General features: G+C 43.5%; 1 protein-coding gene across 6 annotated transcripts in view; it reads right to left on the bottom strand.

Annotated features, from left to right (window-relative positions):
- The window catches only part of LOC311250290 (zinc finger MIZ domain-containing protein 1-like), a 125,298-nt gene that overhangs the window by 23,852 nt on the left and 82,782 nt on the right, over positions 1-18,664 (bottom strand). For 4 of the 6 annotated variants that reach the window (XM_084341908.1, XM_084341909.1, XM_084341910.1 and 1 more), the window contains exons 4-5: positions 14,154-14,267; positions 8,935-9,040 (exon numbers count right to left, since the gene is read on the bottom strand). In XM_084341908.1, coding sequence (XP_084198034.1) covers positions 8,935-9,040; positions 14,154-14,267 — 220 coding nt within the window. Of the gene's footprint in view, positions 1-2,835; positions 2,920-8,934; positions 9,041-14,153; positions 14,268-18,664 lie in introns of those variants that run through there. The other 2 variants (XM_084341912.1, XM_084341913.1) reach the window with 2 other exon arrangements.

The raw sequence follows: 18,664 nt of genomic DNA, 5'->3' as shown, positions 1-18,664 counted from the left end.
CCTCTGAGAACAGCTTGTTTATTCAGTGATGGAAGAGAAATTGTGTTTCTATCCTAATATTTTCTCCAAAACTACATAGTGCCCCTTCTTTTTTCTGATTTCTAATTTTTGATTATTATTATTGTTATTTTTTAAATATATTGTCATTTATATATATAGTTACATGCATTTCATTACATATGTATGAACTTAGTATTTTTTTCAAGGGGCCCTATGCAACAGTAAGTTCAACAGAGCCCCTGAAAGTGTATGGGACAATAAACTTGAATCCTGAACAATAAGCATCACTAATGATAACTAAAATCTGAGTCCCTGTCAGAGGCTTTTGGTAATTACAAAACACATTTTAACATCAGATCTTTGGAGGATTTAGTTTTAAATGTGATCAAAATCCTCCTTCGGGTTTCAAGATCGCAATATAACAAGAGGTGTAAACAAACTCTGTAAGAGCACATGGCTCCATGACCTTTTACTAAAACGCTGCATGAAAAGATGAAGCGAACCTTTCTGCAAATACACAAATGACATCAACTGCTCCTGTGTGCCGATTGCTCCTTTTATAATTTGGGGACTTTATCGGAGAGAAAACTTCAAAAGAAAAAAGGTCACTGCAATTTCACAACTTGGTGGAAAAGAGAAAAACATCTCCAACACAGAGAACAAGAGATTCATTGAAGCTGACAAAACAACAGTAATGAATAGTTGGAAGTGTGGAGAGCTGCACAGCCAGCCAGACATCATCTCTTCACCAACGCCGCCTGTTGCAAAACCTCTCTTGTCTTAGCATGTTGGGAGCTGTCCCACAGACACATTTTAGGGAGGAAAAAAAAAAAAAATCATTGAATAATTGCCCAAACTGGGACTTTACTGTACAGCTTCACAAAAACCCCTCTTTGGTGAGAGAGAAGTGAACAATGAAGAAAGCAACATGGCAGAACACTCAAGCGAGGTCGAGAAGAGACAGAAATGACACCAGCTGACTTTCACTCTCAACAAAAACTCATTCATTAAAGGAATACGTCACCCAAAAAACTCTTGTCTATTTCTTGGAAGGTGGCTCTGAGAAGTTGTAAACTTGGACTCAGTGATGAAAGAAAAGAAAAAACATGGTGTCAAAATGTGTGAAGAAACTTGATATGATACTTCTGATGGAGTTTGGAGCTGAAAGAGTGACAAGGGAGTAGTTTATTTAGCTTTGAAGTGCAGATATTATCAGTTAAAATGTTTCTTTGGATGATTTGATCATTTTATTGATGTGAACAAGCCCTTTCAGAGCCATCGCTCAAGCCTATCGACAGCGAGTGTTTAAAAACTGTGAATACAGATATTTGACAAAGTATTCCTTTAAGTTAAACACGAACGAAACAGGTGCATCGGCATCTCAACGCAGGCAAAAGTCTAAAAATTTCATACCTGTTGCTCTAATTTAATAAAACCCAGTCCACCCGGCCCGAGTGAACCATGGGAGACACTGAATCCCTGATCTGAAACCAGCGAATTAACCACATAAAAAGCAGGAGAATCTGTGCGTGTCTCTGCAGCGAGCTGCTTGTGGCACCGAGGGGGAGTGGGTGTGATAAACTGCCAAGAGTCTCGCGGAAAACGCCGCCTCAAGTAGGTCAGCGCGACTCAGAGAGATAATCAAGGCCATTTTGACCCCTTCTGTGTGAGCTGTAAGTGGGTCAAATGCAGCAGTCAGCTGTTGCAACTCTATCACGCGGGGCGCTGCGAGGCACTCGTCATACTGTCAAACCCCATTCCGTTAGTTTAAGACGTGGCGGGGCGCCCGCCTCGCCTGCACCCACCAAAGCTTGTACGAGCCCCTCTATCTGCTTCCCCCCGGGGTTAAAATAACGTTGAAGTTGCTCTGAGCAGCGGCACATCCACCTTCCCCTCTTGTCACTGAATACACCCCCTACAAACACAGCCCTCTTTAACTGTTGTCTCCTCCTTTTGACAGCTCACAGCTCTGTCCTCCCCCCCCCTCCACGTCCAAAATGCCACCCGCGTTTCAACCAGACTAACTCCGGCAACGTCCCCGCTTATTTCTCACTCGTCGCTGCGCAGAAAAAAAAGGGGGACTCATGTGTCTAGAAACACTTCTGAGCACAAATCTGCAACAGCAGAACAAAGGCGATACAGGGCAGCCTTAATCTCTGCACTACTGAAGCCAGCAGCTATTTTAAAGCTCTTTCTCTGTGTCTCTCTATCCCTCCCACCTTCCCTCTCTCCTCTCTAACATTCTTCCTCTCTCTCCCCCCTTTCTCCCTCCCTCGTTTCCCTCTCTCTGTGTCTCAGGGCAGCAGCTCCTCTCTGTTTTGCTCTCCTCTCTCCCTGCGTGTCCAGTGACTGACTGCACAATACACATCAATTATTCATGGCTGCTCTCTCCGTTTCGCAGGCAAAACCAATCACAGATGGAGTCATTGCTAATGGGCTCCTGCTGTACTTGCCACCGGCTTCTTTGCACTCAAGCAACAAATACCCCAGAGACAATGAGAGGGGAAAACGGAGGAGGGGAGGTGAAGGAGGAGGAGGAGGAGGAGGAGGTGGGATTGGGAGGTAGGGGGTGGTGGGTGGTGGTGGTGGGGGGGGGGAGACTTCATACAGCACTAACAGCCACGAGGAGGAAGAGGAGGACACACGTTTTGTGGTCAGAGAAGAAGAAGAAAAGGTAACAAATAATTCAGCGAAATTAGGAGCCGGCTTTCTGCAGCAGCAAAGGGTTAAAAGGCAGGGAGGGAGGGGGGAGGTGGGAGTGAGGGGGGGAGGACAGGCAGAGAGAGGGGGGAGAGAGAGAGAGAGAGAGAGAGAACCAAATGCTTATCTCCTCACCTCGGATGTATGCAGCAGTTATTGATGTATCTTCTTTTTCTGTCTAGTGATCCATTGCTTGCTCTCCCAATACACACATCACACAGAAGCAGCCACAGCCACTTCGCCAGAAGGGAGAGAGAGAGAGCGAGAGAGAGAGAGAGAGAGAGAGAGAGAGAGAGAGAGGGAGGGGAGGGGAGGGGAGGGTTGGAGGGGAGGGGAGGAGAGGAGAGGAGGAGAGGAGGAGGAAAAAAAAAAAAATGCAGGCAGCTCACATTTCAAACCTGCAAAGGGGGGTGGTGCCTAATGTGCTAGACAGCCTGTATCTTGGCCAGCGTCCAGAGCGACGAGTAAAAAAAAAAAAAAAAGAGAAGCCTCAATCAATTCATTTTTAAAGCAACGTTTGTGACGCCGAAAAAAGTGACGATGGAGACGGTTCAGGTGGGTACATTAAGCGGTGATTTCAAGCCCCCAAACTTGTCTTTGCATACAGTCGACTTAATCCATCAAACTAGTCATTGTAATTAAGGGGCATGGAGGAACAGGACGAGGAGGAGGAGGCGGAGGAGGAGGAGGCTGGGTGTATTGTGGCTTCCTAATGCGCAGAGGGCTGGAATCAGAGAGGGAGGGGCCAATTAGACCACATTTTGTCTTTCAGCACACACGAGCCCAGACTAAAGCTTTTAGATAAATAATTACACCCGAATCAAACGTGTAAACTGTGGGCAGACGCACCACCTGAGGCACTCTGGAGCCTCTGTCGTCAAATAAAAAACACTCAGCAGAGTCAAATCAGGTGTCAAAACAGTGCAACCGGTCCGCGGCGTTTAATTAGAGACATAAGCTCGGATGTAAATTAATTTTAATATGCCAAACATACGATTCGGTCGCGCTGGAGATGCTACAAATCGTCTCCCGCTGCCCGTAATAACTGTGACACAGGAGGGGAGGAAGGACAGACAAGCGAAACGGCTCTTATCTCGGGTCTTTCCTGTCTCCTGGTATTTACTATCAGCTAAGTGCACAGCAGGTGACTTACAGCCCCGCACCCGGACTGCGAGTTAACACATCAATCATTGGCAGGCTGGGAGACTTCACATACAGTCATCATACAGTGTAAAACACACAGATTGTCCAGAGTGGAGATTTATAGCTGCTGTGACGCTCATGAGGTGAAAGTAATAATAAGGCTTTAACCTCGTAAACGCTCTCATCTTGTGCCAAGCAGAGGTTATTACAATCTGTCCGTGTTATGAAACCTGGTGGAGAATCTTGGGTTTGAATAAAGTAACTTGCAGCTCTGAGAGTGAGCGTGTGATCGTGTCAGTGTGAGGTTTTATTTTACATTTTCAGAGTTTTAGAGGTCTATGAAATAACTTTTCTATACAAATAAACATACTCGTAATCACCAATGGAATGTAACTAAGTACATCTACTCAAATACTTTACTTCATTACCATTTTGAGGTACTTGTACTGCTTCTTTATACTTCCACTGCACTATTTTGAAGGCAATTATTGTACTTTTTACTCACTACATTTGTTCGATTACTTTAGTTACTTAAAATGTATTTAAATGTATTTTATTGTGTAAATATATGTATTATTTACGTTTACTTGTACTTTTGATACTTAAGTACATTTAATATCAGATACTTTAAGACTTTTACTGTTTGTATGGATGACTTTTACCTTAATGAAAGTAATATTTTAACACGATATCTGTACTTTTACTCAAGTATTACGTTTGGATACTGTCTACAACACTGTTTATAATGTTATGTACAGCTTATGTCTGACTTTACAAGACTAAATTCAGAGTTATAAGCAGGGGTGGAATGTAATTAAGTGCATTTACTTAAGTGCTGCCCTTAAGTACAAAATTCAAGGTACTTACACTTTACTGAAGTATTTCCATTACATGCAACCTTGTACTTCTACTCACCTGCATGTCAGAGGCGAATATTGTACATTTCACTCCACTACATTTGTCTGACAGCTTTAGTTACTTTTCATATTGCAAAACCTCTTCCCCCTTCCAGCCTGGTGAAACCACAGATCTCTAAATGTTTTGGGTTGAATGTTTCTAATAAACTGAAGGATCAAGTGTTCGTTTGTGGGTTGAGAAAATTCTACTTCTTGAGCTAAATAAACTATTTAAAAACCCTCTTAGATTACTTAGAAAATGCATCATCACAAGGCTGTTTTTTCCTGACATGACGATGAGTTGACTTTTTAGAGATACTTGGTTTCTCACACGACAGGAATGCTACAAACACATGGTTTGATTTTACAGAATATGATGCTTCACTGTAGATTAAACTATATATAAAGTAGATATAATGAAGTCAACATGAATATCTACAGAAGTAAAGTTAGAAAACACAGTTCTTCGACTAAACACTGCGGCTACCTCTCCACCATCTGAAATAAAGCTTCTACACAAGACAAATAAAGTCTTAAATCTGCATTTGAATCTTGATTAACTAATGGTCGTTTATTTCCCAGATGCTGCCGGCATCAATCAAACAAAGTCTCGGCCACCAACAATGTTTTCAGACTTCTCTCTTATTCTCTATTTAGGAAAAGCCACAGCTAAACTATATGTTGGAGACAGAAAAAAAAGAAATATTTTGGTGTGGAGAGCTCTGGGAAGAGAAACTACAGCCCTACAGGCCTGTGTGTGTGTGTTTATGTGACCTCTGTAGTGTGCGTCGAATCAGAGACCTTTTCCACAGCTCGGTGACAAACACGTCTGACCTCCGTCTCTTAAGCACCACTTCACAGGAAGGTGCCATAAAAGTCGACGTATGGTCAGTGCTTCAAGATACGAATACATTTTATAGAAGAAAATATGGAAAGTATTTTACAGAAGCTTAATTTTTACACCTGGATTGAAGATCTAAAACTCTTAAACTCAACATTTTAACATGTTATCTTTTACTTTTACTCAAGTGTGACTTTCATACTGACAAACCAACTAAAAAACAGCTTTAACCGATATTGAAAAGTTATTTCTTGCTGACTTTGTTAACTACGACCCACAGTGTCTCCTGATCAAACCTGAAAACAGCCCTCTATCTGTAAAACCAGTGCGGAGACAAACCAGCCCGACAGAGCGAGAGCTGAAGCCCAACTAATTATCTGCTGAAAAGCAGGTTTACCAGGCGTTTGTTACATGAGAGAATGAACGGCTCAGGGAGTTGAAAACTTCCCCCTGCTCTCCCCTCCCCTCTTATAAACCGGTGCCTCCTTTCACTCGTTCGAGCTGAGGAATTCCAAGAGCTTGGTGAGGCGCAAACGATTGGGAATGTGCCACTCTGACCCTCTTGGAGGAGAAAAAAAAAAATCGTGATTAAGCGTTTTGTCGACGCTCTCGAAAAGCAGACTGAACCACTGCGGTCCTGCAGGAGGGGCCACATGAAATAGGCCTAACAGGGCTTGTAATGTACCCTGTGATGGAGACGGAGCGGGAGAGGGGAGGCCCTGATGAGTTTATACACACCGAGCGAGTGATCTCCCCACGCTTTGATGTCGCCACGGCTCCACGTGCGTGGCTTCGCCCTGCGGTAAGACAGTCCGAGTAATCACAGATTAATAGAGCAGGCTAATCTCATTCTCAAAGAGGTCACTACTAGCAGACAGGCGCCCCCCTCCCCCGCCCCAGCTCTGCCCGAGCATTGTGGGCCGCTTGCAAAAAAAGGACTACGCGGTCCCCCCCGAGAACATTTACTGAAGATAATTCACTAACTCACACCGTGTGTCTGCTGGAGAGGCATCTTATATGAAATAACAGTTATTATCCAAACCTGAAATTCATATATTAATGTATGTTAAGAGGTGATAATGAAGTTTTTCCTCAGGCGAGTTTTGTCCTTTTCTCAGGAAGAAATTACCAAAGTGATGGAGGCGATTTACCACGAATCAACCTGTTTAAGCTGTAAACTGTGAACACTGATTTTCCTACCGCCCTCAATTTTCTGTCCCATGTTTCCGGGAGAGGATCTTTATGTGACATAACAGAAAAGTAATATCTCGACCACGCCGTGTGTGCGTGTATGTCAGAGCCAAGACAAGCAAGGGCTGGTTAAAATGGGACACTAAATCTGATTTACTTATTAGCGCTCATCCATTGACCTGATGTCCTCTGCGGCGGACAGCCCCCGCTCGTAAACCACCGGAGATCATGCTCCCACCCCCAGCCCAACACACACACACACACACACACACACACACACACACACACACACACACACACACACACACACACACACACACACTTAAAGCATAGATTTTCAGAGAAGATTACAAGATGCAAGATGCGACTGAGCAGCAAGATTTGGCTTCAGATGCTCCCTGGACACTTTTTCTTTGAAGAAAAACTCCCAGGGTTTGGGCCACACGAGCCACTTTTTTTTTTCTTCTTTTAGCAGAGATAAGGAACAAACATACGGTGGAAGTGTTTCAAGCAAAAAAAACAGCTTGTTATGCAACAAATGGCACCAGTCTGTATTTAAAAAAAAAAAAACTTGGTTCACATCCAGGAAAACTGTCAGATTATCCTTAAAGCAACATCATGCACAGGACGCTGTAAAAATTCATCTCATGTCCTCTTCTTCAAAAGTCTCCAAGCAGACAGACTCTTCTGTCTCTGGAGTTGGATGTGCTGACCCGTCGCCACCATCCCGGCCCCCATCATGTGACCCACTCCCCTTCCCCCCCGTCACTGGGCAACGGCCCTGCTGGATGTCGGGGAGCGGGGGTACTGCCCGTGGGGCCCCGTGGGAGTGTCGTTTAAGAGCCATCTCCCTTGGCTGCCAGAGAGGGCTTTAACAGCCTCCTCGACTGGGGCCTCCACTCTAAAAAAGAGCTTCTGGGAGCTTTGCAGGAGAATGCCTCCTCAGTGGTTTCCATTTACTCTCCCTCTTTCTACAGAGCTCTCCTCTGAAAATATTCATGCATATACAGGTACATAATTGTCCATGAAATGCACTTTGGGATGCTGCCTAGACTGGAGTACTCGCCGGTTTCCAAATGACTACTGTTGCAGGAAATTATTCAGACGAAGAATCAATTGGCAATCTTATCTAAGCCCATAAAGTAGGGCTTGAGATTTGATTTAGCATTAAGTAGAATTAGAACATTTGGCAGTGTAAGTTAATTGCAGGCGGAGAATGATTCCCCATCCTGCGGCTGACATAAGAGTGACATTGCATGATTTGAAGCCTCACATTACCACTTATAAAACCGCGGGCGCCGTAAATCAGAGGAGGCAAACACAAGTGAAAATTCAAACAATATGTGGCTCTGACTTTAATGTCCTCGTCGACTTAAGACGGCTCAGCGGAGAGGGCTGAGCGCACAGGAGCGATTGCACAACCCCCGGCTTTCCTCGTAACACAAGACAGGTGGAAACCACAAATCAGAAACTGTAAAAGGAGCACAAAATATTCCTGTTATCTTCTTCTGCGCCGCTGACAGCCTATACATCTTCATTCCCATCGTGCTTCAGCATGCTTTTTTCGCCAGCTTTGATAACAACATTTAGCAGTATATATCCGTCCCAATAATCCATCACTGTAGCGAGATGACTGCGCTGTATGAAAACAGGAACTCATCATCGCTGATAGAGTAGTTTTGTCGCGTGTGACAAATGGAGTATTCTGCTGTGCACACTTTGTCTAAAAAACTCCAGAGAAGAAAACCAAATCGGGCCGTTGTGAACAAGTTTGTAAGCGAAATGCAACATGAGGAAGTCAAAGTTTATGTAGATATCAGAGGGTAATGCTTAATGTTCAAGTGAGACTGAAAAAGGAAAAAGGTATTTTGCAATACCGAAAGAAAATCATCATGCAGAGAGCCATAAAAATAATCAAAGATCCTCATTTATCTCTTTGCAAGAATCCAGTTATCAACTTTAAATGATAAATAACATGAGTTAGGACCAACACAGTGAGGTGTACAGTATTTTCTGGAGTGTCAGGATCTTGTACAGTCTACTAAGCAATGGGTGGGTATCATGAAATGCTGCCAAGAATGCAGACAGGAACTTTGAGGCCCGGTTAGGCCAGCATGGCCAGATGGCCTGAGACGGTGGTTGAGAAAACTCTGGTTTTCTTACCTGCTGATTTTGGAGTGAACTTGTCCCTGTTGGCGGCGCACACGGCCAGGAGCCGGTAGCCCAGGTCCAAGTCGTAGCCCTGCTGTGCTGCTACGCGGCTGACCACCTGAACACAACGACAGTCGGGACAACGTCAGATTATGTTCTTTTATGGTCTGAGGTTTTTAAAGTTGTTATTTCTTGGAAAACGTAAGCACACGTCTGAAAGCAAGGGAACATTTTGATACCGTCTGGCTGGATTGGTTATAAAGAGACAAGGGGTCGATGAATGAATTCTTGAATACTGAAATTACAGTTGGAAACGGTGCTTTATAGATTTGTGGATAATTGAAGAGCTCATTTTATTTCAGACTGACAAAAAGAAACCCCTCTGTTTTCTTCGACAAGGTTTTGGGAAATTTTATTACCTCGATTGTTATCTTCATTCCACCATCTTTACTCAAAGAAAGAAGGTCGCAAAAGCGCCAATTTCATTATCAGCTTAACAGCAGAGACGAGTAGGAAGTGCTCAGAGGGCGCACACCACTTCAAGCTTGCACAATCCTTTATATGTGCTATTTCATTCTCAGAAAGGAACATTTTTTATCTGCATCTACATCCTCATAGTGACAGACCTTCGCTGGAGTTTATTCATTTGAATGCAGACGTTAGAAAACAGGGAAGATGTTCAAAATCTCATTTTTTAGAATGAATTTATGTGTGAACCTGTGTGTGTTAGCATGCTAACATTTACCAATTAGCACTAAACAAAATAAAAATATAAATATACAAATATAGAGGGGTGGATCTGATAAATGGGTGTTACATTCAGATTTTTAAAGATATATCATTGCATCCATACATCACTTCAGAGAAATACATTGAATACAGGCCCGTCCTGGCAGTTAAACTCATCAAAAGGACTTTACATTTTGTCTTGACATTTTCCCAGATTCTGACTCTTACATAAGAGCGAGTTTTGGCAGCATCAAAGACTCAGTTTAACTTAAAGGATAAAACCACGACAACTTCATCAGTTCCATATGAGGAACACAGAGAAAATGTGGCCTCCAGTGCGGCGATGCCCACTGAGAGGAAACATTAAGAGAAACATCCACATGCCACGGGGAGGCGATGTAAATCACCCTTATGCGGCACACGTTGCTTTGATTTACCATCGCCATTATCAGCTCAAAGAGACCCCGCTCAGGACATTTAGACCTTTAGGACATACTGAGACCTGTGTGTGTGGACCAACGTGCCTCACTTAGAGACAGATTCGTCTCCCTGCCTGGGTTTTCATAGCCTGCTGTCACACTCTGAAGTTCAAGACAAGCCCCGAGGTAGTACAGCTGAACACTGCTCCCTGCACCGTATCATTATCTCCTGTAAGTATAGTCTTGACGTGACACCAAAACAGAGTATGTATATCTGACCTTTATTTATAGGAATCCCCCATTAAGAAGAAGATATACGAGTATAGGCTGTCTAATTAGAATCTAAACTTGTGAGGGGGAATTTTGCTAAATGGTAATTTCAGTGTAAGAAGTTACAACGAGTGGTTTCTAATTTCAGGACTGAAATTGTACACAGTGAGTTGTGGTGGTGGATTGTCTACCGTACAGTAGTCGCTCATTCTTCTCTGCCACATCGCTGTCTTGAGGCGAGTGGTGACTCGTGACTTGATTAACAAAGTTAATTTGGTTGGGTTTATTTCATTTTTATAAAGAAAACCAAGGCACCCAGAGTTTTTTAATTACTTTGTTGGACCCTCCCCTTGACACGGAAACAAAATGCTATGTTTTATATCCCAGTATTATGGTGAATAATGGGGCTATGAGCGTTGAAGTGGTAGTAGCATAAGGGCATTTTTAGCATTTAGCATCTAGCTCTTTTATTTTAAGTTTCTAGCGTAAGCTGAAAATTATTCCTCGAAACTAGCATAGAAATAAAGCCACTTTTAAACACCTTTAAACTGATGAACAAAAATAAAGTAATTGTTATAGCAGCTATGTGAGTAAGCAAAATGCTAATGTCAGCATGCTAACATGCTCACAATAAGAATGCTAACATGCTGATGTTTAGCAAGTGCATTGTTTACTGTGTTCATCAACAGCTTTGTTGGGTCAGCATGCTAACATTTACTAACTAGCGCTAAACAATGTAGAGCGAAGGCTAATAGCGTTACATTAACCGGGATGTTTTTTGGCACTTGCAGCTAAAAAACACCTAAACTTAAATATAAAACTTAATATAAACAATGAACCTTCAGAGATTCAAGTTAAAAGCTATTGAGATGATACCATTTGTTTATCAAGACTGCTTAATTGAGGAGTTACATCATTGACACAGACACAATTAACAATTCTTGGACTGCTGCTTTTTGAAATACTCTTTGAAGCTATGCTTAGCTAAATGCTAAAGTCAGCATTCTAACATGTTCACAGTGACAATGCTAACATGTTAATGTTTAGCCAGTTTAACGTTTATCATGTTCGTCCACCTTAGTTTAGTCTGTTAGCATGCTAACATTTATCTAGCCAAGTTGTTTTTTGGCGCTTTAGCTTAGCTAAAAAATAAAACTTGATAGAAGCAATGACAATGTTGTTAAGTTGATTTAAAAGATAAATAACCTTGTTTTATGCACCCCTTTCTTACATTTAAATGTTAAAGATTTGATATGTTTTGTAGTTGCCTGATTTTGAGTGCAATTTCAGTACAGAAAGTCAGTTTTGCTTACCCGACTGTCAGACTGTTGTTTGGTTCCATAGCAAATTTGTCTTGAAGACGCAATATTTAGCTGTTTGTAAAAGATAGAGTTTTTCTGCAGTGTAGCCACCTGTCTGACATCACCAAATGCCAATGTTGAAGCAGAAGCGAGTGAGATAAAAAAAAAAAACATGCAGGCAACAGGGTGAAGTGTTTGCCATTATAGTCTGAGACCGGGTAATTTCACAATCACATCAGATTCTCTGTGCTCCCTCCCAGCGCGGCTCACGCTAAGGTCTATACAACCCATAAGCTAAAAGGAAAAGCCTTGAGATTTTCACGGCAGGAAACAAATTGAATTGGCGAAATGGAGGAAAAGGCACCTGCTGCTGCACATTAAAGCAGTAACACAAACAATCACTTGAATGGAGGGATGTGTCACAATGGTTTCACTGTGGTGCTCAAGTACAAATCTCTCGGGCTCCTCCGCTCGCTGTAGCCGCGCTTTGTCTGCGGGGTTACAAATTGCACCTAACAGGAGCTATATGTATCTCTTATCTGCTGCTGGAGGCAGTAAGGAAATGTGCATGTTAAAGCACAGTATGGCCCAAGGGTGACAGGGGAGTGACACATACGCAGTCCATCCGTTCTTCTATCTGACTGTCTGCTTTCTCTCTCGGCTTCAAATTTCCACAGGACAGACAGCAAAAAAACACCATTAGTAACTCCACAGAGCGATTCAGAAGAGATATTTTTAAAGAAATACTCGATGAGAAAAAATCTGCCAAATACTCACCCCCTGTAGGTTTGAAAAAGTGGCTCATCTGAACAGTTTGTAGTTTGCCCTTTTGTGGCTGACGGCAGCTGTAGTCAGCGAGCTTGGACTCAAAACAATTACAATGGAATCCAATTGTGGCCGAGAGCCACGACAGAAACAAACAAACAAAACCCAAAAAAAAGCACCAATGTCCAAAAAAAACACTTCTCAAAATACTAATCTGCCTTTTCATAAGCCTGGTATGTTCCAAACATTTATGTTAACTAAACTGTTATTTATAATACATCAACATAAGCTAATGTTGCACAAAGGTGAACAGCTAACAGCACTAGCAGCAGTGTAAGCTTTGAATTTAGGCATAGTTTATGTATAACACACCACTCTGGATATGTTAAATACTATTTTGCTAAACATAAACCAAATTATGGCTAAATCATTAGTACAGGTAGCTGTTTAACTTGTGTGTACATTGTGAGCTACATAAGCTAACTTTGTTGCAACAGCTAACTGCACTAGCAGCAGTTTAAGTTATATATTTAGGCATAGTTTAATTGATAAAACACAACTCTGCATATGCAATATGACCAAAAATATACCAAAACAGTATTAGCACAGTTAGCTGTTTAGCTTTGTCATTCATGACCAACATAAGCTAACATTATTGCACAAAGGTGGAGCCCTAATCACACTAGCAGCAGTGTAAGCTGTGAATTCAGGCCTAGTTTGGTAATAAAACAACACTTTAAATATAGCAAAATATGGCTACGAGCACAGTTAGCTGTTAAGCTTTGTAATTCGTGACCAGAATGAAGCTAACAGGGCTGCACAAAAGTGTTAGCTAAAATGCACTAGCAACATATTCTGCATAAACTGTATATTTTGACATAGTTTGGTTGCTTCCATTAGTCGTAAATACAGTTAGCTGTTTATCTTTGTTGCATGTAGCTAACTAGCTACATTTGCTAATGCTAGTTATGGCTAGCAACAAACAAAAGCAGTGCATTTAGCAATATTTGGCCTGCAGATTATTGAATTAGGAACGGTTTGAGAAGTTTATATGGACATTTTGGTGCTTTTTTTCACCTTGATGCTCGTCGTTTGAATCCGAGTCGGTGTCCTCCACCAAGAAGCAAGCTGCAAACTTTTCAGAGCCACCTTTAAGCCACAGAGGTTTAAGTGATACACATTATGAGGTTTCTTTTTTTTTTTTCAACAATTACATTAATATTGTCAACTCAAAATAGGCCGCCATTGCAAATCACTCTGATGCATTTCGCCATTTAGGCCAAAAATCGCTCTTTGTTTGGAGTACATGTCTCAGACAGTCAAGTCTTTTTATTTTTCAAACGTCATGGGATACTAATTATTCAATTAATCAAAAGCCTCTAGGCATTTAAGTATGGGAATTATTAACAGCATTGTAAGTGTATTTCCCTATAAGCGCTGATTGCTTTGTGGTTTGAGGACGTTATTGCACTTAGTTTCATGTTCCAGTGTGCCGATTTCATGAGCCGCAGCACAAACTGTAACTGAAGTCACTGAGAGGTGACTGCAGTTTCTACGGGGGTAAAATGCTTTTTATTTTCCCCGTGACCTCAGTGAAGATCAGGCAGCTAAACATTAGTTCCCTCGCATCCCTGAGGGAGTTGTGGAAAGAGCCAATGCAGCAGTTGTTTTAGCGGGGGCCTTTCATCGTCCTTGAACCTCCGAAGTGTGAGGCTGCGGAGAGGGAGGGTCAGGACTGCCGACTTACCGTTAGGCATCCCATCAGGCTTTGCTCGAAGGGGCGCTGGAAGGCTCGTGGGTCGCCGCACCAGTCCAGCAACTCAGTTGCTGCTGTTTGGAAATTTGCTGGATTTTGTAAGTGCTGGAGGAGGAAGAAAGGGAAAAGATTTGGAATATGTTAGAGTCGAAGCAAAACTCAAAAAGCTGTAATTAAAGTTGTGAGATGTCCTTCAACGACTTTACGCCTGCTTTTTGAAAAATCAATTATGTGTATCTGACTTCTATATCTACAACTATCCAAAAGAAACAGATGTTGCGGGTGTGGTTCTGGTAGTTTGCTGCCTCCCTGAACCCAGATAAGCACTTGTCACCACAACAAGGGCCACGCCAACAACACGATGAATAATTAAAAGCACTCAGAGTGGCTTAAGAAGAAAAAAACAGCGTTTTTTACGACCACATTTTCACAAAATCTATTTAATTACACTTTAGATGACTTGTGTTGCAGGTTTAAAGTATTAATGCGCGGGGGGGCTGACGGGGGTACGTCCCCATTAGACATCCACTTCACTCTCCCCGTGTTTTCTGTGGCAGCGCCTCGCCGCTGAGTGCAATAAATCTCCCTGTATGGCTGCGTGAATAGCCGAGGAAGCCCTTATTTCACCAGCCGGCCCTGAGCTGTGCTGTGACTTTATCTGACAACGGGCTCCTTGACCTACAGGCACCCCTTTATGGCATTCATTCACTAACTGGAGCCGGCGGCCCACTCGCTAACCCTGTTGTCTGTGTTGCGAAAGGAAAACTGAAAAATGGACCTCTCTGGGTCGCCACATCAGACTCACCGTCGGTCACTTCTTCTCTAAAAGCTTTCAGTGTGAATCAGTTTACTGGTAGGAGAGTGGACTCACGCTACCTCGACTCTATTGCCTTTGGAGAGATAATGCACACGAGCAGCTTTGCAGTGTACTCGCGCTAAAACCAGGACAAATGGGCTCCAAAGGTAAACAGGGAGGTTTGTGGGCTTAGAGCGAACGGCTGCCTCCTTAACACGTCTCTGCGCTTTGATTTCACTGTCAGGGAGGAGAGGAAGTGACAGCGGTACAGTCCCCACCTCGCAGTGCCTTTTTCTCGTTCGCTCTTTAGGGGGCAGCAGAGGTCAGGATTTGATAAGGCAGCTTTCATATCAATTTACAAAGCCTGTGTTTGACAAGGGCCGGATGAAACCAGTACTTGTTTATTATGTGTTCTGTCCAAGACTCCGGCCGAGGCATCTTTGTCGAGGGGAGACTACGGAGCGGGGGGACGTGGTGGGGTTACTGAGCGTGTACCGGTGGATGAAGTCTCCTGGAGAAGCACACACATCCACAGATGCTAAATTTAGATGAGTCTGGAAGCTAGACAACACACGCAATCAGCGCACCAAGGGGGAGGAAAGAGGGGGGGAGTATATGTAGAGGGGAGGGAAAAAAAAAACACAGCACCAACACTTGGGCTTGAAGTGATTACTGTTCTTTGCACTCAGAACAATTGGTCCCACCAGTGTGGCTGTCACATGGAGAGCTTGGCACTGCCACGCCACAGATGTTCCCCCTTCTCCGGCCAAAACCCACCAATCAAACCTAAACTAGTGGCCAAGAGACCCCTCACTCCCCCCTCCTCATCCGCGTCCCCCCGGGTGAGAGCGATCCTCCAACATTTACACTCCAGTCAAAGCTCGGCCCAGTTCTGGGGGGAAACAAAGACGGACAGGACCGGCGGTGTCCTGAGGATCGGCTTTCTTCAGATACAGTCCCCCTCTGTAGTCTGGAGACGACTCGATCTGCACATCTGCAGCTAAACTCAATGTGACAGCGCACGCGATCTGGCAGCGAGACTCCCTTCCCCTTTCAAAAAATCACAGCTTTTGGTCTCGTTGCCGTTGTTCTTCCACATTCAGCGACGCCCCAGAGCACCGAGAACATATTAATGGAGACAATTGACCCTGGGAAGAACATAGTGGCAGACAAAAAACAGCTGCACAGCCACGCAAGTGCAGCAGCAGCGCTACAGTGAGGGGTTGCTTTCCAGCTTATCTCGAATATTGACGCTTCCAGTCTGAGGAAGTGCTCCTGCAGCGAGAGGAGAGTTCATGGGTTTTTTTTTCTCCACCAGAGTCCCGTACGTATCACTGAGCGGAGAGTCTGACAGCGAACTGGCTTCCCCACAGCGAGAGGAGAAAAAAAACAACTGCCTCTGAAATAGATACCCGCAGTATCGCCGAGCACATCTTCCCCAAAGTGTTCACAACGGTGCAATTCCAGGATACGGGAGGAAAACAAACTGTGTCGGGGTGAAATCAGATAACCGCTTTTTATGTATCGTCTGTTTGGAGGTTAAACAAACGAACATATTTATTTTGCCGCATCACTCTTTAAAAGTTGCAGAAAAGTTCCCTTGAGGTGTTTTGCACCACCTGCACACATCAAACACTTACAGCAATGATTAGCTTTTCCACACATCCATTGTCAAAAACCAGAGATGATGATGTAAGACAGCAGGATGCAACAAATCCTCACATTTTACAGGCTTTTGTTTGGCTTTTTTGCTTAATAAACCCCCGCTCTTTGCCTCACAGTGGTTTGAGCCGCTGCCTGTCCACCTGTCTTACCTAGAGCTGCAACAATTAGCCAATAAATTGATAAGTCTACTGAAAACTAATAATCGAATCAATCAAAATAATCACTTCAGTCATTCTTCACGCAAAAATGTCAAACATTTGCTCATTCCAGCTTCTTAAATGTAGTTATTTGCTGCTTTTCTCTGTCATTTACGACATCAATTGAAGCGTCTTTGGGGTTTTGGATTGTTGGTTTGGGCAAAAGACACAACTATCAAGATGTCACTTCAGACTCTGGGAATTTGGATTGGGCAATTTTTACAATTTCTGACATTTACACTTACTGATTATCCAATTTATCATGAAATAATCCGTAGTTGCAGCCCTGCTCGTGTCAAACAACATCTCATATAAGTATCAAAATTAGTGCAGTGGGCTGAAAAAAACAACCGTGTTTCCGCTGCGTACGAGGAGTTCGGTTATTTGTAAGTTATTGTTTATAAATCACATTATTGCGATTTCACAACAAGGCGCTCATTTAAAAATTACCACCGTAATGATTTCTGATTCAACTTTCAACCCATGATTCAATCGGGCTGACAGATTCCAATTTCCTCTACTTTATCATGGCGCTCGGCAGTAATTCATCATTTGAGCAACAAAATCAATTTGTTCCCCTGTCCGCTGCTCTGGCTGGGAGCATTCAGACAGACGTGTCACATCTTCCAGAAAACAACAACACAATGGAGGAGGCTTCATTTATATTCCTGCTCCACGTCCGCGTCGCCTTCCCCGAGATGCCAAATTTCAGCATGTGCACACTTTCAATTAAAGCAAACAGCTGGATTGGTTTACAATATTTCCTTAATTATTTTAATGGCTTGGATATTGGACAATGGGGAGCAGGGGGAGAAGATAGTGAGTTAATTGTTCTGATCTCCCCTGATGATCATCTTTGTGTGCGGGGAGGAGAATAGACGACCGGCTGAATGGGCTCACTGCTAGTCTAATTGGCAGGACATAAATGGTATTTATTATGCGGGCCTTCCAAACCCTGATTGTCTGCGGCACAAAGCTGCCTCTATTAGCAGGGTGCTGGCTCTTACTGGTTGGTTTGAAATGACCCGGTGCTTAACCATTTATTAGATGGACTGGAGGCCTCCTTGTATGCCATGGATCTCTTTAATTGGCATGTTTACCCATGTGCTGCTTCCCCCGGCCGCTAACATCGGGACGTGTTTGTTTAAATTTTTGCCTCGCGGGGGTTAATACATTTAACCCCTGCGACATCTGAATTGTTTACACTTTTGTGCGAGACAGATGCAAATCCCCCCTTTTTTTTCTCCGATCTCTGAACTTCCCTCTGCAGAATAATTCATGAGCTATTAGCAACACAGTGCATTAATAGAATCCAATTTCACCTCCCATACAGCTAAAGAAGGAGTGGATATTGAATATCTGATCTCCCGCTGTGAGGAAGGTAACCAGACTGAAGACTGAGAGTGTTTACCTCTCTCTACCTTATTACTTAAAGACATCAAAGCCTGTCTCTACACATCGGGGCTTCCCTCTGTTTGCTCCCTAAACACTCGCCCCGTCTTGCTATCTGCCTCACCTTGTCTCTCTCTCAGTAATAGCTGGGAACTCCCTGCCGAGGGTAAAACAATTCGCCACGTCCGCACTTGTGTTTAAGCGCCGGCACCAATTCATTGTCCCACCGGGGCTTCTGATGTACTTTTTTCAGGAGGTGGACCTCGGCGGTCCGGAAAAACAAAACGGGCCGTCAGTTAAGAAAAGAGATCAAAGGGAGCGAGCCCTGTAGCCCGGGGTTACGCAAGTATGTCTGTTTAATTCTGCCAGAGATTCGTCCCGCAGCACACGGTGGCGAGGCGAGAACAAAAGGCCTCGCCGGGAGTCAGCAGAGGTGGAGGGAGAGAAAAGGG

This window comes from Pagrus pagrus (genome assembly GCF_965226575.1).
Source record: "Pagrus pagrus genome assembly, chromosome: 21".
Lineage (NCBI taxonomy): Eukaryota > Metazoa > Chordata > Actinopteri > Spariformes > Sparidae > Pagrus > Pagrus pagrus.
Note: the sequence above shows the minus strand (reverse complement) of the source record. Positions and strands in the feature narration are given on the sequence as shown.